Source organism: Dendrobates tinctorius, unplaced genomic scaffold, assembly GCF_039654945.1.
Source record: "Dendrobates tinctorius isolate UK_male_01 unplaced genomic scaffold, ASM3965494v1 ptg000155l, whole genome shotgun sequence".
NCBI classification, from domain to species: domain Eukaryota; kingdom Metazoa; phylum Chordata; class Amphibia; order Anura; family Dendrobatidae; genus Dendrobates; species Dendrobates tinctorius.
The window spans coordinates 15,654,249-15,680,065 of NW_027361822.1; the positions used below are offsets into that span (position 1 = coordinate 15,654,249).

At 45.6% G+C, this 25,817-nt stretch overlaps 1 protein-coding gene and 1 long non-coding RNA gene across 2 annotated transcripts in view; one reads left to right on the forward strand and one right to left on the reverse strand.

The window, feature by feature from the left end:
- Positions 1 to 25,817, forward strand: part of LOC141051123 (uncharacterized) — a 168,866-nt gene that overhangs the window by 82,109 nt on the left and 60,940 nt on the right. The window contains exon 14 of the mRNA XM_073548011.1: positions 24,663 to 25,340. Coding sequence (XP_073404112.1) covers positions 24,663 to 25,340 — 678 coding nt within the window. The remainder of the gene's footprint in view (positions 1 to 24,662; positions 25,341 to 25,817) is intronic.
- LOC141051149 (uncharacterized) lies at positions 5,736 to 9,204 on the reverse strand. The gene is made up of 3 exons (XR_012220585.1): positions 8,667 to 9,204; positions 7,051 to 7,333; positions 5,736 to 6,779 (listed from the first exon to the last, which is right to left on the reverse strand). It is a non-coding gene; the product is annotated as an uncharacterized lncRNA (long non-coding RNA).

Below are 25,817 nucleotides of genomic sequence, written 5' to 3' on the forward strand. Positions count from 1 at the left end.
GTCCAGCAGACAGGCCATTGGCAGAAGACGCCTTCAGGATAGAGTGGACATCAGGTCTCCTGTACGCCTTCCCTCCAATATGCCTCATTCCAGCAGTTCTGAGGATGATCAGGGAGGACAAAGTCAGAGTGATTATGATAGCTCCCTTTTGGCCAAAAAGACCATGGTTCTACTGGCTGGGAGTGATGTCAGTAACGGACCCATGGGTGCTCCCAGAGGACCACAACCTCCTAACACAGTGTTAGGAATGGCGGAATGCACTAAATAAAAATAATAATAAAGTGCGTTCGCCGCTCGGGGTCCACCGTGCAGTAGGTGATAAAACCGCTGCTAAGTGGTGACAGGAGCAATATGGTAGTAATGCGCACAGAGTTAAACGTCACTCAGGTGCGCAGAGCAATCTCTGTTAAGTCACAGAGATGCCAAAAAAACACAAACACAAAGACTGAGCCTGTTAAGGTCACAGTACTCAGTATAAATACACACACGGTATCAGGTCACAGGAGTAGCCCAAGACGGCAGCACTACGTCCGTCTAGACCTACCGTGTGTTTGGCAGATGCTAAGGAGAGCTGCTACTGCAGCGCGGCGTGGACACTGCCGCTAAACGACAAAGCTATGACGCAAGCGCAATGTCGGATGCTAGCAGCTGTGGATGTTGCAGCAGAGGAACGCTGGTGCTGATTCTAACTCAGTCCCTGACCACATACGTAATATCAGAGGGAAGGGGTTTTATAATGAGTCATTCACCAGAATCATACATCCGTCCTCATACACACTGCAGCAAGTAAGTCTATACTAGCGCATGGCGGAACAGCCATGCGCGCCTTTTATAGCAGCTGGGACCTTCTGCAAGCCTCCAGATCTCAGAGATGAACCAATGAGATCTGGAGCAGGACCTGAGCACATGACTCCCGATCTCCAATGGGAGATCGTCCCATGAGCATGCTTAGTAGGAGGGCAGAAGGACTTAGCCTCAGGAGAGATTTGCTGCAAGGCAATCTCCTCTGCAGTAGGTAAACAGCAGGAGACTGCAGAATGTGATGGTCTGGATCCCTGCGGAGTAAACGCAGAAATCCAGTGCCTAACATTACCCCCCCCTCCTAGGGCCCCCTCCTCCCAGAGCCTTTTGATCCACCAACTTGTACCCATCAGAGATATAGGCCTCAGACTCGTCCGAAGGCAAGTCTGATGTCCCGGTAGGTGACAGAGAAAGCCAAGACAAGTGGAAGGCGTCAGGGGCGACAAAATCGCCAGGTCTGAGAAGGGACCCGTGGGAGACAACGGAGGCAGAAGTTAAAGTGGGACGCCACCGTGTGTCGGCAGGCTTCTCCACCCTTCATTTAGAGAGGCTATTCCGAGCACAAAAGGCGCAGGTCCAAATATATTTTTTAACATCCCGAGCCCTGTGCGGCCACCAGTAAGACCCTGCCAGGAGTTTTGTGGTCTGCATTTAGCCACAGTGACCACCCTTCCTGGACACGTGTGCCCACGTGAGCACCTTCAGCCAAAGACGGGGAGGAACAAGGATCTTGCCCGGCGGCACAGAATTTGGTTGTTGCAGGGCACTGTTGTTTTGAGACACAGCGTGTTGACAGTGATAACCGCAACTGGAGTCTTGTGCCGGACGCGCCTGGAGAACGGCACGAGACACCTCCATGGGCTCTGGGGGTGGAACCTCTGGCTCGGGTAGTTCCAGAGGCTCAAAAAAGTTGGGAGCAGAGGTAACCTTCCGTTTGGATTGAGCACGCTCCATACCGCGCTCCGAAAAACGAAGGTCAATGCGGGTGGAAATGGCAATCAGCTCTTCCAAACTTGCAGGAACCTCTCTGGTAGAGAGAGCACCTTTAACATGCTCTGCCAAACCTCTCCAAAACACAGGGATGAGGGCTTTATCGGACCACTCCAGCTGGGAAGCCAGTGTCTGAAAATGGACGGCATACTGACTAACCGAGAGAGAACCCTGAGTCAACGCAAGAAGCTGAAGAGAGGTATTGTGCGTGGACCGAGGAAGACCTGCTTAATAGCTGTTAGAAAGTGAGCAGCAGTCCGAACCTCTGGGTCACCACGCTCCCATAATGGCGTAGCCCACTCCAATGCCTTGCCCAACAGAAGGGAAACAATAAACCCCACTTTGGCCCGTTCTGTAGGGAATCGCGCAGTCAGTAGCTCCAGCTGAATAGAGCACTGACTGATGAAACCCCTACAGGAGGCACCATCGCCAGAAAATGTATCGGGCAACGGGAGGCTGGTAACGGTCGGCGCGAGGGAGAACGTGGACATACGGGAAAATGCGTCTGTGATTGCCTTTACAGCAGCTTTGGTGGATTGTGCAGCTGAGAGAGCCCTCTCAAGAGTGGCCAACCGGCCCTCAAGCTGCCGAATACACTGTAACAATTGCTGCTGTTCTGCCATCACTAGCCAGACCCTGGCGCTAGTATAATGTTAGGAACGGTGGAACGCACTAAATAAAAATAATAATAAAGTGCGTTTGCCGCTCGGGGTCCACCGTGCAGTAGGTGATAAAACCGCTGCTAAGTGGTGGCAGGAGCAATATGGCGGTAATGCGCACAGGGTTAAATGTCACCCAGGTGCACAGAGCAATCTCTGTTAAGTCACAGAGATGCCAAAAAACACAAACACAAAGACTGACCCTGTTAAGGTCGCAGTACTCAGTATAAATACACACACTATCAGGTCACAGGAGTAGCCCAAGACGGCGGCACTACATCCATCTAGACCTACCATGTGTGCGGCGTCACAGCTGCGGATGCTAAGGAGAGCTGCTACTGCAGCGTGGCGTGGACACTGCCGCTAAACGACAAAGCTATGACACAAGCGCAATGTCGGACGCTAGCAGCTGTGGATGTTGCAGCAGAGGAACGCTGGCGCTGATTCTAACTCAGTCCCTGACCACATACGTAATATCAGAGGGAAGGGGTTTTATAATGAGTCATTCACCAGAATCATACATCAGTCCTCATACACACAGCAGCAAGTAAGTCTATACTAGCGCATGGCGGACCGGGCATGCGTGGCCTTTTATAGCTGACGGGGCCTTCTGCAAGCCTCCAGACCTCTGAGATAGACCAATGAGATCTGGAGCGGGACCTGAGCACATGACTCCCGATCTCCAGTGGGAGATCATCCCATGAGCATGCTCAGTAGGAGGCAGAAGGACTTAGCCTCAGGAGAGATTTGCTGCAAGGCAATCTCCTCTGCAATCTCCTCTGCAGTAGGTAAACAGCAGGAGACTGCAGAATGTGAGGGTCTGGATCCCTGCGGAGTAAACGCAGAAACCTGACACCTAACACACAGGGTCCCTTCATTCACCCTCAGAAGTCCGGGCTGCACTTGACAGCCTGGAATTTGAAAGGTCACTACTAGAAAAAAAGGGATTCTCAGCAGGGTTAATATCCACCTTAGGCCGGCGTCACACTAGAGAGGAATACGGATGAGTGAGAGGCGATTAAAAAACGCATTGCCCATGGACCAATGATTCTCTATGGGGTAGCTCCCATCAGCTGTATTTTTCTCTCGTATTTTCTACGGTCCATGCCAATCGCAGCATTCTGCGATTGTCAGCATATTACGACCGTAGTACGCCAATGCAAGTCTATGGGTGTGCAAAAAAAAAAAAAAAAATCGCATTACACACGGACCACCCGTGTGACTTGCGAGAAACACGCCAGACTTTTCCTGGTCACAGGAAATGGGCCAATGCATCATCAGGAAGCTTAGACATGCAAATTAGCTCAAAAAGCGCTCCAGACATACAGGAAGTACGCTTTCACGGAGTACAGCATCATGGCACCCTACCAGAATCTGAATGTGGAGCTGCAAATTGTTCTTGTGCATGATCGCCAAGAATTATGGGACCAACGGGATGCACATTATGTTGACCTGGCAAGAAAGGAGGCTGCATGGAGGCGCATATGTCGCAAAATGTTCCCTGATTTTGGTGATCGGCCATGTGAGGAGCAGCAGCACATAAGTACGTGCACATAAATTATGTATGTCAAATTACCTGCCATCCCCAAAAAATGTAACAAGTAGGCCCCCCCACATCCTGAGCTTCTGATATTGGGCTCTTGTGGCTTGTAAATTATTTTTGGACCCACTGTTTGACCCTGAGAGAATGTTACCCTGTCCCCAAGCTCCTCATAATGCCTAGCAAAAACAGTTTAATGAGTTGCTAATTGCCACATGAGCTACATTGACCCTATGCATCTGGCCTGGTTGCACCAATGCTATATGCCACCCTGGGTAGAACTCACACCCTAGTAGGCCACATGACTTTGATACTAGTTCAAAAACTTGTTTTCGGCAAATTGTAAGTTTTCATTCTTGTCACATTGCAGTCGAAGATGTGATGAGATGCTGGCGCAGCATCCGTGACCAGTATCGCCGTGAGCGCCAGCAGCGGGCAAGAAGTGGTTCAAGGGCCCACACAAAGTGGAAATATGTTTATTTCGACCGCCTCTCGTTCCTCGCTCCAATTATAGCTCTCAGACCGTAAGTATAACAAAAACACCACATGACACAAATGCTTTATAGGGCCCGATCAAAAATTTCCTTTTTCTACATTTTATATTTAATCACAGAACTCAGTCTAACATCACTGAAAGGGAGACAGGGTCTGAATCAGAGGCCATCATCGATCCTGTAGGTGGAGGAGTTGAGGTGTCTGGCCCATCTTGTAACCTTCCAAGGAGCCAGGCCCAAGTCACTTCTCCGGCTCGACCTGATCCTAGAACCTGGGCCGCCACCAGAAACACCACCACCAGGAACAGAGCCACAACAAGGACCGTCAGCTGCATCACCACCCGACATCCAGGATGAACAGGGCAACAGCAGCAGCCCAACTGTTCGGCTAGAGGGCTCCCCCCAGCCTGCTGTGCCATCTAGGCGTCGTAGACGAAGGCGCCATATCCCTGCCACTGATACCACGACCAATGTGGATACAGGGGACCAAAATTCTCGTAACAGAGTTGCCACTGATGATGGGGAGGAGGAGTACTCAAGCAGCCTTGCCCATTATCTTCGTTCCCTTCCCCGTGAGGTGCGGCTACGTGTGCAAAGATCCATTCAGATCCTAATTGACGCAATCACACCCCCCAATACCCCTTATGAGCTGTTGAGTTTCTGGAGAGGTGGTAGCTGTCACCTAGGAATCTCATGCATCTTAACCCACACCCCCAAGTGCTTTATCAATCAGGGTCTGAGGATCCTCCTACAATTGGGCCTACACCTCACACCCTCCCCCCCCTACCCAAAATTGGCAAAATCATTCCCAAATGTCAGGGTATAGCCCAGCACACCAATATGACCACTTGTTCCCAGCCAATGTTGGAGGCTGGTCCCAATCTGGTTGGGGACGACATGGCCATTTTGGTGGTTTAGACTCACGGCCCTACCAGCCTCAACAGGAGTCGTCTCCAATATAGTGCCCAGTATCCACCTCAAGCCCATGAGCTGGCCCACTACCTCCATCATGGGCAAGAGTATGCCCCCACACAGGCCGAGGGCCAAGGTGGCCACACTAGCCATCAGGCAACACAGGCTGGGCTGCCGCCTTCTCCCCCCCTACATAGTACAATTTATAACTTTGTGTGTGTTTTTGTGGTTAAATGCTGTATTGTAACATTATAAAAATTTGTGTTCTAAGGCCAATTCTGGCCATTTTGAAAAATACCAAAAGGCTTCACAAGGCCTTTAAAAAAAAGGATACATAAAAAGTTTTAACTTTCAATTGTTGTTGTCTTTATCAATGATGCACTTACATCACGACATGCTGCCATATGCTTACACATTGATTTATAAACAGAGAAAAGACATAAGGGGTTGTAATATATATAGTTTCCCAAAGGCCAAAAAGAAACATTTACAACATAGACACAGAATGCTCTTGCCAAGAAGTTTCCCCCTCAGGTGACAAAGTAATTTGTGAAAATATCACGCACTTTGAGCCCAGAGAGCGGTCTACGTTGAGGGTTGATAGGTGGTCTCACCCTACGTACATTGTCTGACCAACGCACAACACCAGCAGAGGAGGAACAATCATGTATCCTGGTGAAGTTATGGCCAACGCCACATGCTTTATTTACTTCATTTACATTTTGTTCACTCAGCTGAATGGCAGTCTGGAGGACCCACCATTTGGCCCAATGAATGCCAAAGGAACACTCCACCAGTCACTGAGCATGTCAAAGGCGCAAGTTACAAATTCAGCGTCGGGGGTCCAGGTTGCGCCGGGGATATGGCCTCATGACATTGCGCATTAACTGAAATGCCTCATCTGCCACAAGTACATAAGGGACTGATTCTTGAGTGGATCCTGGTAGCTGGCATGGTGGTAGATCCAACTGGTTGGTGCGTAGCCACCGACCCATAATGGAAGTATTGAAGACTTTAGAGTCTCCTGTCCTTCCATAGGCCCCAATGTCAACAATTATAAACTTGTATTGAGGGTCGTCCAGAGCCAACAATACAACAGAAAAGTATTGTTTATAATTGAAGAATTGTGAGCCAGAGTTCGGCAGATTAAGCACCCGGATATGTTTGCCATCAAGGGCCCCAATACAATTAGGAAACTGGCATGCCTCCTCAAAGTCCCTTGATATCCTCAACCAGTCTTCCATCCTGGGCTGGGGCATGACGAGTTGATGTAGTCTTGACAATATTTGACTACATGTCAACCTGACTATGCCAGAAATGGTAGATCTTCCAATGAGAAACTCATGGTGGAGGGCGGCATAAGACAGGCCAGTGGACAGGAAGCTGAAGAACAACAGAAATGGAACATTTTAGAATGCACAAATTAACACCAGGTACATACATAACAAACTTGTTGGGATTCATATCTACTAACACACATATATTTGGTCGCACAATTACTACGTGATATTCAGTACATATTACACATAACATTCTGGTCTGTAAGTTTATATATATCTGGAATAAGATGAGGGCATTAAACTTGGGACAAAATAAAAAACATACTTTGGGCAACACATCATGAACATAGAGAATCTGGTTGTGTAGTACATACCGTAATGTGAGTAGAAGTCGCTCCTCTGCAGATCTAGCTTTGCGCATCCTTGTGTCCTGAAAGGTTATCCCAGGATCCCAGGGCGCACTGTCTCCAAGAGTCGATCAAATGTTGCAAGGCTCATGCGACAGTATTTATAAAATTTTTCCGGATGATCCCGCAGAGAAGAATAGAGGGGATGAAAATGACCTCTTGTGAGTCATTGCCTCAAAAGTGGATGGACCCACATGCAGGTCTCCCCCTCCTCGGATCCACAATCAGTGGGTATGGCTGGCCAAAGCGCCTGGAAAAAACCCAGTTGAAGAGAACACGGTCAGCTGGGGTGAACTGAAGTGTGTCAGACACCCACACAAGCAGAGGACCAAAATGGGCAGATTGGAGGCTGCCACCTGATGTTGAGGCAATAAATAGGGTTGGTGCTGATGATTTAAATTATGTGCAGGTCTCAAATCTGTTAAATGTCTATTTTGCAAGGTTGCAAGAAAAAAATGGTATATGGATGCCATAAGGATTACATATGGATACTTACATGAGAAAAATATGCGGCCACACCCTGACAACGGAAGACATACAGAGCACTATTTAGGGACCATTTATGCGTAATACGGACGTAAAATACGGTCCGTATTTTTCTACCTTGTGTGTGACTCCAGCCTTACTCAGTAGCAGAAAACCATTGACTACAAAAATGTATGAAAGGATATGGAAAAAATTCTTATCTACCTCGGGCCCAATACGGGGAGAAGTCCCGATAGTAGCAGTACTGGAATTTCTGCAGAAAGGTCTAGAGTTGGGGTTAGCTGTCAGCACCCTCAAAGTACACGTCTCAGCCCTGGCAGCCTTATTCAACTGCGACCTGGCAAACAATAAGTGAGTGGCCAGGTTTATCTGGGCCTGTACTAGAGCTGACTCTGTTCTGTCCCCTACTCCTCCTCCATGGGATCTAAATTTAGTCCTATCATCTCTGACAGAGAGTCCATTTGAACCACTAAACACAACATCAGATAAAGTTCTAACACTAAAAACAGCCTTGTTAGTGGCACTCACATCTGCCCGTAGGGTTGGGGACTTATTAGCAGACCCTCCCTACACTCAGGTCATGGATGATAGAGTTGTGTTAAAATTAGATCCAGCATACCTTCCCAAAGTGGTATCAAAATATCACAGGGCTCAGGAGATAGTCTTACCATCCTTTTGTCCTAACCCTAGTAACCGGAAGGAGGAGAGACTTCACTGCCTAGACGTTAGATGTATTCTGCAGTATTTAGAGGTAACAAGACCTTGGAGAAAACAGAGGGCCTTATTTGTCTCTTACCAAGGGGCAAGAAAGGGCCTTAAAGCCTCTAAACAGACTATAGCTAGATGGGTGAGACAGGCCATTATGCTAGTGTATAGTAGTGCAGGCAGGGCTGTTCCAGAGGGTCTAAAAGCCCACTCCACTAAGGCCATGGTGATGTCATGGGCGGAGAGCGCCGACTCCTCCATCGACCAAATCTCTAAGGCGGCCTTTTGGAAAAAAAAACAGTGGATTGTTCGAAACGCGTTGCTACTGCTATCGCTATTCTGCACTGATGCGGTCTGTCTGATGACATTGTTTTTATGTCATGTACACTAACCTCCGGAGTTCCTCTCGTGCTCTGTAAAACAACTGATGCGGAGAGAGGAGCCGCCCCTTTTATCTTGAAGGTTTCCTGTCCTCGTGGGGCGGATCCCCTCTCTCTCGTGGTGCCGTCATCTCATGAAAAAACACATTACCAGGTATGTAATAGCCGTTTTTCGACACCTGGACCACACAGATGATGGGAGCTAGGGTGCAGTACCATAAGGTGTAGCTAGGGTGCAGTACCACGTCAAGTGGGTGAATAAAAGGTTCATTTCACGGAATGCTCTGCCTCACTCTCCATATATTGTAATAGGTATCCGAACATGAGACACAGACAGCACACACAGCTCTTCTCCACACACATCATACACAGCTCTGCTCTGCACACATCATACACACACAACTCTGCTCTGCACACATCATACACACACAGCTCTGCACATATTATACACACAGCTCTGCTCCACATACATCATACACAGCTCTGCTCTGCACACATCATACACACACAGCTCTGCTCTGCACACATACTACACACAGCTCTGCACACATCATACACACACAGCTCTGCTCTGCACACATCATACACACAGCTCTGCACACATCATACACACAGCTCTGCTCTGCACACATCATACACACAGCTCTGCTCACATCATACACACAGCTCTGCTCTGCACACATTATACACACACAGCTCTGCACACATCATACACACAGCTCTGCTCTGCACACATCATACACACAGCTCTGCTCTGCACACATTATACACACAGCTCTGCTCTGCACACATCATACACACAGCTCTGCTCTGCACACATTATACACATACAGCTCTGCACACATCATACACACAGCTCTGCACACATCGTACACACACTGCTCTGCACACACGGCTCTGCTCTGCACACATCATACACACATAGCCCTGCTCTGCACACATCATACACACAGCTCTGCTCTGCACACATCATACACACACAGCTCTGCTCTGCACACATCATACACACAGCTCTGCTCTGCACACATCATACACACACAGCTCTGCACACATCATACACACAGCTCTGCTCTGCACACATCATACACACACAGCTCTGCACACATCATACACACAGCTCTGCACACATCATACACACAGCTCTGCTCTGCACACATCATACACACAGCTCTGCTCACATCATACACACAGCTCTGCACACATCATACACACAGCTCTGCTCTGCACACATTATACACACACAGCTCTGCACACATCATACACACACAGCTCTGCTCTGCACACATCATACACACAGCTCTGCTCTGCACACATTATACACACACAGCTCTGCACACATCATACACACAGCTCTGCACACATCGTACACACACTGCTCTGCACACACGGCTCTGCTCTGCACACATCATACACACATAGCCCTGCTCTGCACACATCATACACACAGCTCTGCACACATCATACACACACAGCTCTGCACACATCATACACACAGCTCTGCTCTGCACACATCATACACACACAGCTCTGCACACATCATACACACAGCTCTGCTCTGCACACATCATACACACACAACTCTGCTCACATCATACACACAGCTCTGCTCTGCACACATCATACACACACAGATCTGCTCTGCACACATCATACACACAGCTCTGCACACATCATACACATAGCCCTGCTCTGCACACATCATACACACAGCTCTACACACATCATACACACAGCTCTGCTCTGCACACATCATACACACACAGCTCTACTCTGCACACATCATATACACATAGCCCTGCTCTGCACACATACACACAGCTCTGCACACATCATACACACAGCTCTGCTCTGCACACATCATACACACACAGCTCTACTCTGCACACATCATATACACATAGCCCTGCTCTGCACACATCATACACACAGCTCTGCACACATCATACACACATAGCCCAGCTCTGCACACATCATACACACAGCTCTGCTCTGCACACATCATACACACAGCTCTGCTCACATCATACACACATAGCCCAGCTCTGCACACATCATACACACAGCTCTGCTCTGCACACATTATACACACACAGCTCTGCACACATCATACACACAGCTCTGCTCTGCACACATCATACACACAGCTCTGCTCTGCACACATCATACACACACAGCTCTGCACACATCATACACAGCTCTGCACACATCGTACACACACTGCTCTGCACACATCATACACACACGGCTCTGCTCTGCACACATCATACACACACAGCTCTGCACACATCATACACACAGCTCTGCTCTGCACACATCATACACACACAGCTCTGCACACATCATACACACAGCTCTGCTCTGCACACATCATACACACACAGCTCTGCACACATCATACACACAGCTCTGCTCTGCACACATCATACACACACAGCTCTGCACACATCATACACACAGCTCTGCTCTGCACACATCATACACACACTGCTCTGCACACATCATACACACAGCTCTGCACACATCATACACACAGCTCTGCACACATCAAACACACACGGCTCTGCTCTGCACACATCATACACACACGGCTCTGCTCTGCACACATCATACACACAGCTCTGCTCTGCACACATCATACACACACGGCTCTGCTCTGCACACATCATACACAGCTCTGCTCTGCACACATCATACACACACGGCTCTGCTCTGCACACATCATACACACACGGCTCTGCTCTGCACACATCATACACACACGGCTCTGCTCTGCACACATCATACACACACAGCTCTGCTCTGCACACATCATACACACACAGCTCTGCTCTGCACACATTATACACACAGCTCTGCTCTGCTCTGCAAGCATCCCCAGTTCCCACTCATGGCTCTGCTCTCCATGCACACTGTTATGGTAACCCCTGACTCCTCCCCTCCTGTGACCTCATCCCAGGTCCTGTGCGCACAGAGCAGCCATATATGTGGTGTGCGGCTCTGCAGGTGGAGGTAGGTGCTGGAGATTCCCCATTACTGGGCTGCACAGAGGGCAGTAACCCCTCCATTCCCGGAGATAGCGCCCCCTGCAGGTGGAGGTAGGTGCTGGAGATTCCCCATTACTGGGCTGCACAGGGGGCAGTAACCCCTCCATTCCCGGAGATAGCGCCCCCTGCAGGTGGAGGTAGGTGCTGGAGATTCCCCATTACTGGGCTGCACAGGGGGCAGTAACCCCTCCATTCCCGGAGATAGCGCCCCCTGCAGGTGGAGGTAGGTGCTGGAGATTCCCCATTACTGGGCTGCACAGGGGGAAGTAACCCCTCCATTCCCGGAGATAGCGCCCTCTGCAGGTGGAGGTAGGTGTTGGAGATTCCCCATTACTGGGCTGCACAGGGGGCAGTAACCCCTCCATTCCCGGAGATAGCGCCCCCTGCAGGTGGAGGTAGGTGCTGGAGATTCCCCATTACTGGGCTGCACAGGGGGCAGTAACCCCTCCATTTCCGGAGATAGCGCCCCCTGCAGGTGGAGGTAGGTGCTGGAGATTCCCCATTACTGGGCTGCACAGGGGGCAGTAACCCCTCCATTCCCGGAGATAGCGCCCCCTGCAGGTGGAGGTAGGTGCTGGAGATTCCTCATTACTGGGCTGCACAGGGGGCAGTAACCCCTCCATTCCTGGAGATAGCGCCCCCTGCAGGTAGAGGTAGGTGCTGGAGATTCCCCATTACTGGGCTGCACAGGGGGCAGTAACCCCTCCATTCCCGGAGATAGCGCCCCCTGCAGGTGGAGGTAGGTGCTGGAGATTCCCCATTACTGGGCTGCACAGGGGGCAGTAACCCCTCCATTCCCGGAGATAGCGCCCTCTGCAGGTGGAGGTAGGTGCTGGAGATTCCCCATTACTGGGCTGCACAGGGGGCAGTAACCCCTCCATTCCCGGAGATAGCGCCCTCTGCCATGTGTATATCGCCAGTAATAGAGCGCTGGCTGGGCTCATGTATACAGGGGAGGGCGCTCTGGGTTGGGGGCAGATGACGCTTTCTCTCTGGGGTGGAGATTACAGGGAATAATGGAAATGTCGGGTTTTTCTCTCCATAGAAATCTGGAGAAATGGAGAATCTGTCATTTCCCTACTTTTGGCTGTAATAGTTTGGAATAAAGGGATTTATGTCTGTGGGGTCATCAGTGTTTTTACCATCAGGATCATCGGAGCTTTTATGGATGGATAAATAAATGACTAAGCTTTTCCTATCTTTGCAGTATTAAGTGCAGACAGCACACGGACTGTGCACTGATGCCATGCGTGTGCTGTTTTTACAGGACCCATAGACTTGTATTGGGTCCTGTAAGGGTATCTGCACACGTTGCGGATCCACAGACAGTGTACAGTACAATGCAAATCAATGGGATTTAAAAACTGCAGTGCACATGCTGCGGATTTTCCGGCGGTTTTAAATCTGCAGCAAGTCAATTCTTTCTGCAGATTCCGCAGTGGTTTGACACCGGTTCCATTGTCCAGGTGTCAAACCGCAGGTAAACAGCAGGTCACTTTACCAGCGGATTTACCTGCAAATCCGCAGATGATTCTGCACTGTGTGCACTCACCCTAAGAGATGAGTGGGAATGACTGCTCACAGGGACGTGGTCTGGCAGATAAAATGGAGACCTGAGTGTCTCATTCAGTGTCTGGAGCTGGAGATGTGTGGATCTCCTGTGTGTTGGTCTGTGCTAAGGCTAAAGAACCGGACACTATCCTGAGCAGGTGGACCGCTGTATTGTATGGACTTTTTACTTTATGTTTTCACCTTGTGCCTGTTTTTTTGTTTGCTATCCTGAGCGGTTTATGAAGTTTGAATAAACCTGCCTGGACATTTCAGCAATACCGCTTCCTGTGCCTACTGTTCCTCAACCACAGCTGAGTGACTGCAAACCTCTCCAGGAGTTGTACAGATCAAAGGCTGCGAGTATTGGATCTCTGACTGCACCCACTGCTGTGAACAGGTAATTGAAGCAGGTTATGTGATGGAGAGCAGACATGTAGCTGTCAATGTTGTATAACTATAGGGGCCAGCAGAACTATTCCTATATGGTTTTATTGTCACATAACTATTTACCATGGAGAGGTCTGTAATTTTTTATCATAGGTACACCTCAACTGTGAGAGACAGAATCTTAAAAAAAAAAAATACAGAAAATCACATTGTATAATTTTTACATCATTAATTTGCATTTTATTGCATGAAATAAATATTAACCAAGTTTGCACACACTGTAGCAGGTTTTTTTTCCCCACTATTCCATACAGATATTCTCTAGATGTTTCTGGGCTGTCACTGGACAACATTGAGTTTCAGGTCACTCCAAAGATTTTCTCTTGGTTTCAGGTCTGGAGACCAGTTAGGTCACACCAGAACCTTGAAATGATTCTTACGGAGCCACTCCTTAGTTGCCCTTGCTGTGTTTCATGTCATTGTTATACTGGAAGACCCAGCCACAACCCATCTTCTATGCCCTTACTGAGGGAAGGAGGTTGTTGGCCAAAATCTCATGTACATGAAACCATCAATCCTCCCCTCAATATGATATAATCATCCTATCCCCTTTGCAGAAAAGCACCCCCAAAACATGATGTTTCCCCCACCATGCTTCACTGTTGGAACAATGTTCTTGGGGTTGGACTCATCCTTCTTCCTCTAAACACTGTGTATGGAGATGATGCCAAAAAGTTCTATTTTGGTCTCATCTGACCATGTGACCTTCTCCCACGCCTCCTCTGGTTCATTCAGATGGTCGTTGGTCAACTTCAAATGGGACTGGACATGTGCTGGCCTGAACAGGGGGACCTTTGGTTCCCTTCAGCATTTTAATCCATAACGGTGTAGTGTGTTACCAGCGATAGTGTTTGAGACTGTGGTCTCAGCTCTCTTCAGGTCATTGACCAGGTCCTTGCATGTAGTTCTGGGCTTGTTCCTGATCTTTCTCATTATGATTATTACCTCATGAGGCGAGACCTTGCTTGGTGCCCCAGACCGAGGGAGATTGACATTCATCTTGTGCTTCTTCCATTTTCTAATAACAGTTGTTGCCTTCTCACCAATCTACAAGCCCATTGCTCTGTAGACCATGCCAGCCTTGTGCAGGTCTACAATTTTATCCCTGGTATCCTTAGACAGCTCTTTGGTTTTGGCCATTGTGGAGGGGTTGGAGTGTGATTGATTGTGTGGACAGGTGTCTTTTACATAGGTAACGAGTGAAAACAGGTGCAATTAATACAGATAATGAGTTCTGAGTAGGAGGGCTTCTTAAAGAAACATTAACAGGTCTGTGAGAGACAGAATTTTTGCTGGTTGGTATGTGATCAGACACTTATTTCATGCTATAAAATGCAATTTAATTGTTTAAAAATCATACAATGTGATTTTCTGGAATTTTCATTAAAGATTCTGTTTCTCACAGTTGAAGTGTACCTAGCGATAAAAATTACAGACCTCTCCATTCTTTGTAGGTGGGAAAACTTGCAAAATCGTCAGTGTATCAAATGTATATTTCCCCTACATTATACTGTATATGTGTGTGTGTATGTATGTGTGTATATATATATATATATATATATATATTATAGATATCTCTTCTGTCTCCTCTGTTACGCTGTGCTTTTTATTTACAGCACTGTTTCTTACATATCGGATAATTTTGTCATTTTTGTTGTTCATATCACCATCTATTACATACCGTCCTCTCTTGTAAGGTATAAACTGAAAAGACTACTGTTGGAGCATGGTAATGCTTCTTTTCTGAAGGATGGCTGATGGACTGGTCTTCTGATCAGATGCTGACCCATCAGCAGTCATTTTATATGTAATAAGAGAGGGAGCTGTGTTTAACAAAAACAATGAGAATACGCAATGTAAGGGACGATGCTATATACCGTAAATACTTTTATAGCGCCAGCTTATTCCGCAGCACTTTACAATTTTACAGGGGACTTGTACAGACACTAAGGACATTATGGAATAACACATAAGTCAGATATAAAAAGGAGTGCGGGCCCTGCTTGCAAGTTTACAATCTATGAGCAAATAGGGAAGACATGAAAGGTAAATGGTATAATGTGCTTAGAATGTACAATACAACCATAATATACTATATAGGGTGTTCACACAATGCGGCATGAACTGGTCGCCAGCCAATATGTGCACAAGTACAGACACATAGGGCTATTAAGTGCATGGCGGGTGTGCAAACTGATGCTACAAGGGTCATAATTTTGAAGAAAGGCCATAATTTTGTATGGGCCAAATGGGATAGTTATATAGGTGAGGTGGACCGATAGGCCAGTCTAAAGAAATGCGCTTAAAATTGTAGGTATTGGGAATTAATAAAATTGTCCTGGGTAGTGCATTCCAAAAAAATTGGAGCCACAGGCAAGAAGTCTTGGAGATGGGAATGGGAGGTTTGGATTATTGAGAATTTTAGTTTTAAACCATTAGCAGAACGGAGTTTGTGGGTAGGGTGTGTAACAAAGTAACTGGTAAAGTTCTCGAGGGCAGATATGTTTCACTACGCCTAATGGCGTCAGTGATATAAAACCCAGAGTTTGTCCTCCAGCACACTAAGTGCATTGAGGGATTAAGCTAATTTGAATAATGTGCTGGCTTTTGTGGACATCCATAGATCGGGTGGGAGGATGTCCACCTTATCTCTACCCTTATCTGACCTCCAAAGGCAGCAGTGTTCAGTGTCTGGAGAGGAACACTCCAGAAAAGTGTTTTGGTTCTACTTGAACTGTGGGTCTTGCTAACCCTGAGCAGGCTGGACCCCGCTAATGCAAACACTATGCCTAGTGCTATCGTTTTGTTTTACCCAGAGGGCTGTGTTCCCGTGTCTACCTCCGTGTGCAGCCGAGTGAGCTGATCAACCGCACGAGGTTGACTGAGACAAGGGAGGAGATGTAGGGTGATGCTGAACCATAGACCGCTATGTGGGTGAGAGTGATGAGTTCATATTGAACTCTGTATCGGATAGGAAACCAGTGCAGTGACCGGCACAGGGTAGAGGCATCGGTGTAGCAGTTGTAAAGGAATATGCTGCATTCAGGACAGATTGGAGAGGGGAGAGTTTAGTAAGAGGGAGACCAATTAGTAGTTTTTGCATAGTCAAAGGTAAAAAATGGTCTATTTCTAGAGATGTTTTTGAGGTGTAGGTGACATGAAGAGAAAAGTGATTGGATCTGGGGAGTGAAAGATATAAATCAAAGATGACAACAAGGCCAGTGGGCATGGTGCTAGGGAGTAATGGCGGAGACACACACGGAGATGACAATATCGGGTATAGGTAGATTAGTGGATAGAGAAAATATGAGAACTTAAGTTTTTGACAGATTCAGTTTTAGATAGAGGGAGTTGATAATGTTAGAGACAGCAGAAAGACAAACAATCATTCATATTTTGTAGTAATGGAGGGTTAAAGTAAGGAGAAGAGGTCTATAATTGGGTGTCATCAGGATAGAGATGGTACTGAAAACCGAATCTACACCGCCCCTCTTAGACAAACAATGAGAAAAGGAGGGGGCCTAGGTTTGAACCTTGAGGAACCTCAATAGTGAGAGGAAGAGGAGGCAGCAAAAGATAGAGTGAAAGAGCGGTCAGTGTCCTTGAGCCCGATAGAGCAGAGCATATTGAGGATGAGCTGGTGATCCTCAGTGTCGAATGCTGAAGAGAAATCCAGGAGAATCAGCAGGGAGCAGTGACCATTAGATTTAATTGTTAGTAGATCATTATAGACTTTAGTGAGGGCAGTTTTAGTAGAATGTAAAGAGAGGAAGCCAGATTATAAAGGGTGATGAAAAGTTTTCTGAGAGCGGATTAGACAGGAGTGGACCAAGCATTCCAGGAGTTTAGTGATGAAGGGAAGATTGGAGACAGGTTTGTAGTTAGCAGAGCATCTCTGATTGAGGCATGGTTTTTTAAGTAATGGATGTATGCTGGCGTGTTTAAATGAGGAGGGAAAAATATCAGATGAGAGGGAGCGATTAAATATTTTAGTTAGGTGACTGGTGATAGCAGGGGAAAGGGACTGGAGGAGATGTTAGGGAATAGGGTCATTGGTGCAGGTAGTAGGGCAAGAAGATGCAAGGAGCCTGGTAACTTCTTCTTGTGTGAAAGAAAGAAAGTGAGCTAGATACAATGCAGGAGGGAGGAGAATGTTTTACATTAGGGGATTGGAATAAAATTTCCTGTCGGATATGGTCAATTTTTTCTTTTAAATAATTGGCCAAATTACCAGTGTTGAGCTCGATGGTGGGGGCTTGTACTGTGATTGAGAAGAGAGTAAAAAGTGCCAAGAGCCATTTAGGATTATTGGATAGTGAGGTGATAAGGGTGTTGAAGGTTTGATTGAAGAGGTGAAGGGCGGAGTTGTATGTTTTAAGCATAAACTTATAATGGATGAAATCTTCAGCCAGATTGGATTTTCTCCACAGACATTCGGTGCACCTGCAGTACTCCTGGAGAAAAACGTTTTTGCAGCGCGTGCCAGGGGTGGTGATGCCTGCTGAGTTGTGCTGAATGTAGGAGGCGCAGCTTCATCCAGGGCATATTGCCATGTTTCATTATGTTTCAGTGCATAGTCAGGACATGAGAGGGAGAAGATTGGGGCCAATGATTACAGCAAATTCTTCATAAGTTTCTGGGTGTTAATAGCACATATATTTCTATAAGTGTGGAGAGTTGGGGTGTCCTGAGCTAGGTGACCGTTCTTGACAGAGAATGTAAGAAGGTTGTGGTCAGAGAGGGGGAAAAGGGGAGTTTGTGAAGTCATACGCTGACTTCAGTCAGTAGATCAGATCCAACGTATTACCATCTTTATACGTAGCAGTGTTAGTAAACTGTGAAATACCGACAGAATAAGTTAGTGAAAAAAGGTGGGAGGCAGATGGGGAGATGGGATCACCAATTATTACAAGAAGTGCCAGGATTTGGAGAGAAATCTCCTGCGACTAGGAGAAGGAAACTACAGAGAGAGTGAGCAGATAGTTGAGTGATTTGTGAAAATGTCTCATGTTATATGGTGGTAATGAAAGGATCTGTGCATTTTAACATTGTAAAATGAGCATGAGAGCTGTACATAGGAGAAGAGAGGAGAGAGGGGTTATAGATAACAAGACATAATACTAATAATGGGACAGCACTGTACATAACAACAAATGTGCTATGTAATAAAGTTACCACACCATATCTAACTACAGTAGAGATGATGATACATATCGGCCCTGCTCCACCTCTGGGCCGACACGAGGCAGCTGTACCGGTGATATGTCCGGTACTGGAAAGCTGGGATTCCTGTATGCTAGTATATTACCCAGTGCAGCCATCTCTTTGGCCTATCAAAATGGCGAGTAGTGGCAGCAAAAAATGTGCGAATTGGTTATGGGGTGCGTTTAGCTCATGGTCGACCTATGGCGATAGCGGGGTGGACGAGTGAGTCTGGGAAGCGGAATCTCCCTTTATAGTAGCATCCGAGACACGTGTGTCCCAAACAGTAGTGGTGCTTTTTGACAAACCACATTATAAGTTAGAACACATAGTCATTATATATGTGAAAAACAAGAATAGAACACGGACGATTGAATGAGGCTTATAGAAAAAATTATGACTGAAAGAGCTGAAATCCAAGAATGTTTGGAATATTTCTGAAATTGTCTACAGGATAAACTGTGTTTGTTGCAGTTCGATTTTGCACAATAAACCACCTCCTGCTTATGGCTCTCTTAATATCATGACTTTAGTTTTGCTGTCTGATAATGATTATTTACATAGATAAGCCAATCTCCCGAAATCTCAAACTGAATTCAGCTGATTCGGTCAACTCGGTTATGTCTGAATCATAGAATGGTAGAGTTGGAAGGGACCTCCTGGGTCATCTGGTCCAACCCCCTGCTCAAAGCAGGATTCACTAAATCGTCCCAGACAGATGTCTGTCCAGCCTCTGTTTGAAGACTTCCATGGAAGGAGAACTCACCACCTCTCGTGGCAGCCTGTTCCACTCATTGATCACTCTGTCAAAAAGTTTTTTCTAATATCTAATCTGTGTCTCCTCCCATTCAGTTTCATCCCATTGCTTCTAGACTTTCCTTGTGCAAATGAGAATAAAGATGATCCTTCTACAATGTGACAGCCCTTGAGATATTTGTAGACAGCTATTAAGTCTCCTCTCAGTCTTCTCTTTTGCAAGCTAAACATTCCCAAATCTTGCAACCGTTCCTCATAAGACATGGTTTGCAGACTGGTATAAAATCTGTTCATAGTATCTGTCCACAATGGCATCTAAAGACCTTTGTTAAGCTATGAGTCCTCTCCAAATCCCAAAGCTTAATAAATGAAGGCAACAGAACGGTTCTTTTGTGTAGGTATTTGGGTTCACCTGGTGCTGACACCAGAGACTGGTTGGAGCGTTCCTGTGAAGGTACGACATGCATTAACTTCAGGCATGGAGGAGCTGCCTTAATAAGATATTACACGTATGCGCCTGAAGGAGGGCACAGGACCGGTTTGCTGAGAGATGGAACTGAGTTCACTGTGCCCTGAAATCCCTCTTCTAAACAAGAGTCCTGTCAAGTGAAGAATGTTGTGCTGTGGAGTTGGTGCTTTACTCACTGTTCCTGCAGGAGCACTTTCTACCTCACCATCCTTGAGATCGGGTCTGGCTGTAGCTTCAGACATGAGACATTGGGTCCGAGTTAACAGTTCAGTTACACATGGCTGCAGCATACCGAATAAGTCGTAGTGCCATTGTAGTGACGTTTCCTGACCTGTCAGTCTTCATCTTCTTTCTACTTTACTTGTCCATAGCGCAACTGTCCTAGCCAGTCCTAGGGACTCTCCTCCTGGCATAACTACTTCCATGAGGTTCAGCATGCTTTCCTTTCTCTGCTACCCAGCCGACATCTTCTTCACAGGGGTATGGCTCTCAATACACCTTCCGGGACAGCACTTGTTCAGCTCTGCTGCATCTGCATCTTCTTGCACCTGCTGACACAGTCTTGTTCAGCTTTACTCGACACTCCACTCTCTTTCACTAACTGGACTCCACTCTGAACTTATACTTGTACTGAGTCCTAGACTCTAACACTCACTACCCCAGGAAAACCTTTTCTACAAAAACTGGCCTAACACCTCCCCAACTGTGGGCTAATCCATACTGTTAACTCTATGTTCCCTGTGTAGTGCAAACTATATTCCTATACCTAGTGTAGTTCCCCTAGTGGAAAGACCTCCCGCATTCACAGGTATGGCTTTAAGGCAAAGCCTAGAGGAGAACCGAGACACAAAACCGACCATAGGAATAAAATTCAACCTTTTTATCACACATATAAAGAATCACACATCAGCATCAGCATATCAAACTACAAAAAGCATCATGTCAACCCCCCAGTTGCTACAAAAGTCTTCATCAACTCTGCCTCACCCCTACACGGCATTCCATCATGAAAGGAAAGAATATGACTACACGTGCTGTATCCTCATATGTTTCCCATTATTACCTCCAGTAATTGTATTATTACATGGGATCTTCATGACTTTATATCAGCTCTTCTTCCTATTCAGGTCTCTACATATCAGATCCTATCAGTGGAGATCTTCTATATAAGACACTCTTCCTGATTGACCATACAATGATGGATAGGGACAGGGTCAAGAAGGTGGAGAAGATATTAAACCTCACCCTAGAGATCTTCTTCTGGCTTACTGGAGAGGTGAGAGAGTCTCATGAGGTCACATTACATCATTCTTATCTATGGGAATAACAGATGGACAGAACTGGAGAGGTGAGGACTCTGGAAATGTCTGTAGTGAGATTTATTAATGTGTCTCTCCATAATCAGGACTACACAGTAGTGAAGAAGACCTCTAGTGAGCGCTGTCAGGACCCTGTGTCTGAGGGATGGGGAAGACTCCTGAGCCCAATCTTGGAGCCTCCACCTCACCCCCTGATACATGAGGACGTCAATGACCAGAAGATCGTAGAACTCACCTACAAAATTATTGAGCTGCTGACTGGAGAGGTGACACTGCTGGGAATGCTGGGACATTATACAGTAACGGTATGGAGGGATCGGGGGGATGACGGTATCATTGTATGTGTCAGGTTCCTATAAGGTGTCAGGACGTCACCATCTATTTCTCCATTGAGGAGTGGGAGTATTTAGAAGGACACAAAGATCTGTACAAGGACGTCATGATGGAGGTTCCCCGGCCCCTCACATCACCAGGTAATAGACAGGACTAAATACACACGGCCTATAATTATCTGTATGGAAAGAATGAATTCAGTCCATGTATGTGTTTCTTCAAGTTTTATACAGTAAGAGGACAACACCAGAGAGATGTCCCCGTCCTCTTCTTCCACAGGATTGTAAACAAGAAAATCCCAATGTTCCTCAGGATCATCAGGTAGATGGAGAGAAGGTGTCCTGAGATCTCCCCTATGATGTGTAGATGGCTGTGAAGTTCTTGTGCTCAGCATGTTTTATCAACCAGTATTATATGTTTTATACTTGTGTAATGAGAACGGTGGAGATGGCAGGATTAGAGCTGATCATAGATGTGACTTCTCCATCTGTCTGTGACTTGTACAATATTTGTTTCAGGGTGAAGATCTGATCCATATTAATACTACAAAGACATATGTGAGGGGTGATGAGCGGTGTAAAGAGAAGATTCCTACATATGACCACCCAGGTGAGTAGTAACCACTAAATGCAGACATAGATAGAAAGTGAGATCAAGCTATAATTCAAATCTGTGGATAAAGAGGAAGGCAGAAACCCCAAGAGAGTGGTTTATAAAAAAAAAAAAAAAAACTTTAGATATTCTCCCTTCAGTCAAATAAAGGTTTCTTAGCTATAAGTGGCACTGGTTTAGTATCCTAACTCCTGTTCCTGATGTTTTTATGTCCCGTGTTTTGGCACCAGACTATATTATAGAGTCATACGCTCATGGCAGAGAACTGACAGATATGAACCAGATGAAGGAAAGCGAAGGACAAATAAAGGTTTCTCACATATTACTGGAACCAGTGTAGTCTCCTGATCTCATCCTGATTTTTGTTACTGATGTTTTTGGCTCACACATTTCGGCACCAGGAATTGAGGAGAGTAAAAACAACGTTAAACTGCTGTCCACTTTAAGAAGTTGTCTTTTTTTAAGAGCTTTGTATTAGCATAAAATTATAAGTTCCATCCGACAAGAAGGATCTATTTAACAATAGACTTACAAGTTGCCCTATCAAAGTGTACCATAAATTCAGAATAAGCAGAGTGGCGCCTAGGTATCAAGCCTTCTCTGTTATCTCTTGGACACCGGAGATCATGGACTTTTTATATTCTTATATTCTATATTATTATATTCCTTTATGTAAAACTAATTCTTTATATGGCTATTCATATCATCTATATAATTATATGATAATATGAAATGAGCAATAGGTAACTGAATATTAAAAAGAATAAAATAAAACATTCTCTAAGTATCAGAATGACATTACAGTCAAAATGGTGAAAATGACTAAATTGCGTAAAACTTTCATAAAACAATCTGTTGGTGCTAACCCAGTATTACACTGTATTGCAAGCCAAAGCTTCTTCATGCATGACCATTTTGCTTTTACCCTTCATCTTTGTTAGGTTTCATTGACAAGAGCATATTAAATGTCCAGGTGCTCTCCGTATGAAAAACTGGTAGTATATAGAAATATAGAAAACACAAGAACCATGACCAGCATGGACACTGGCTATACGATTTCAGCCATGTATGTTTGACTCTGAAACGTTGAAGCGTTTCAGAAATAACCATAGGTTAGCGTTAAACATATATGGCTGAAATCATGTAGCCAGTATGTGATATATGCTGCTCCTTTAAAGAGATTGTGATGTTAGAGAGTGCATCAAATGGATAAAAATTACTTAAAGGGAACCTGTCAGCAGTTTTGGCTGATATAAGATACGGACACTTATCTACAGCATTCCATAATGCTGTAGATAAGCCCCGGTCCAACCTGAAAGATAAGAAAAATAAGTTTTATTATACTCACCTGGAGGGGCAGTCCGGTCCGATGGGCGTCGCAGGTCTGGGTCCGACGCGTCCCATCTTATGATCCCTGCCCTCCTGCTTGCATCATGGCTCCCCGGCATCCCACTCCTATGTAGGCTTACTTATCTGCCCTGTTGAGGGCAGAGGAACGTACTGCAGTGCACAGGCGCCGGACCTCTCTGAGCTTTCCAAGCACCTACGCACTGCAGTACATGCGCAGGAGCGCGCTGTCGGGGAGCCATGAAACAGGCAGGAGGGTGGCGTCGCAAGAAGATGGGAGACGCCGGACCTGAACCTGCAGCACCCATCGGACTTAACCGAACCGGACCGCCCCCCAGGTGAGTATAGTAAAACTTATTTTTCTTATCTTTCAGGTCGGACCAGGGGCTTATCTACAGCATTATGGAATGTTGTAGATAATCCCAGAAAGGCAGCGGCCGTATTTTATATCGGCCAAAACTGCTGACAGCTTCGCTTTAATGGTCCATTTATCATTCTTCACAGTAAAACATGAACTTATGAAGGAGCTGGCTTTAACAAACTAGTCAAAAAACCTAACATTGTTAGGTTAATACCATCATCCTAAACTCCGTTTTATTCTTTACAGATGACTGTTTCACAAGCTCAGAGGGACATGTGATGGCTACAGATTTTAAAGCGGATGTACATACCCAAGATCTATCATCTGATCCTTTACAAAAACTCCTGTCTTTTGAGGCATCACAGGATGTTAAGAAAAATAAAAGAAAGGAAGTTAAACGTCAAAGAGCTCAGATAGCGGAGAAGCCATTTTCATGTATAAAACATAGCAAACATTTTACAGATAGCTCAAATCTTGTTAAACAAGAAAACCATCTCAAAGCGGCAAAGCCATTTTCATGTTCAGATGATGTGGATCGTGTTAACATAAAATCAAATTGTGTTAAACATCAGAGAATTCACACAGGGGAAAAGCCATTTTCATGTTTGAAATGTGGGAAATGTTTTAAACAGACATCCTGTTTAGTTAGACATCAGAGAAATCACACAGAGAAGAAACCATTTTCATGTTCGGAATGTGGGTCATGTTTTACCATGAATTCACATCTTGTTAGAAATCAGAGAATTCATTCTAGAGAGAAGCCATATTCATGTTCAAAATGTAGGAAAGGTTTTACAGAGAAATCTTATCTTGTGCATATGAAAATTCACTCTGGGGAGAAGCCATTTTCTTGCTCAGAATGTGGGAAATGTTTCAAGAAGAAATCACATCTGGTTATGCATCAGAGAATTCACACAGGGGAGAATCCATTTTCATGTTCAGAATGTAAGAAATGTTTCAAAAGTAAATCACAACTTACTGTACATCAGAGAGTTCACACAGGGGAGAAGCCATTTACATGTTTAGAATGCGGGCTATGTTTTAGTTTTAAATCAAATTTAGCTATACATGAGAGAATTCACACAGGGGAGAAACCATTTCCATGTTTAGAATGTGGTAAGTGTTTTAACCAGAGAACACATCTTGTTAGACATCAGAAAATTCATACAGGAGAGAAGCCATTTTCATGTTCAAAATGTGGGAAATGTTTTACCCAGAAATCACATCTTGTTAGGCATCAAAGAAGTCATACAAGGGAGAACTATTTTCTTTTGGATACACATTTATGTTAATAACAGGGTAGTAAAACAAAACATATGCCAGTAATAGTGAAGTAAAGTCACATGTCAAAGAAAAGGGAAAGCAATTTACAACACAAAACTACTTGTAATCACCAATAAAAAGCTTGTTACAATATCATTTTTGATAAGATAAATACATATCCAATATCTCTGGACACCTGGCAGCATCTGCTATGAGTAGGTAATGAAATTATTGAGGAGCTGACGGTACCAGGAAGGAAACATTTTCTGCATATTTTTCTTGCTATCAAATAGTTAGTCTTCCCTGCATTCAAAAAACCCAAGGTAGGCTGGACGCACAATGGAAATGAAATATTACCTTACTCTATCCATGATAATCTGCTGTCATCACAATCTACTGATATATCTGTGATTGCAGGACATAATCACTTCTGTGTTTCCAAGCGCCAAGATTTTTTGA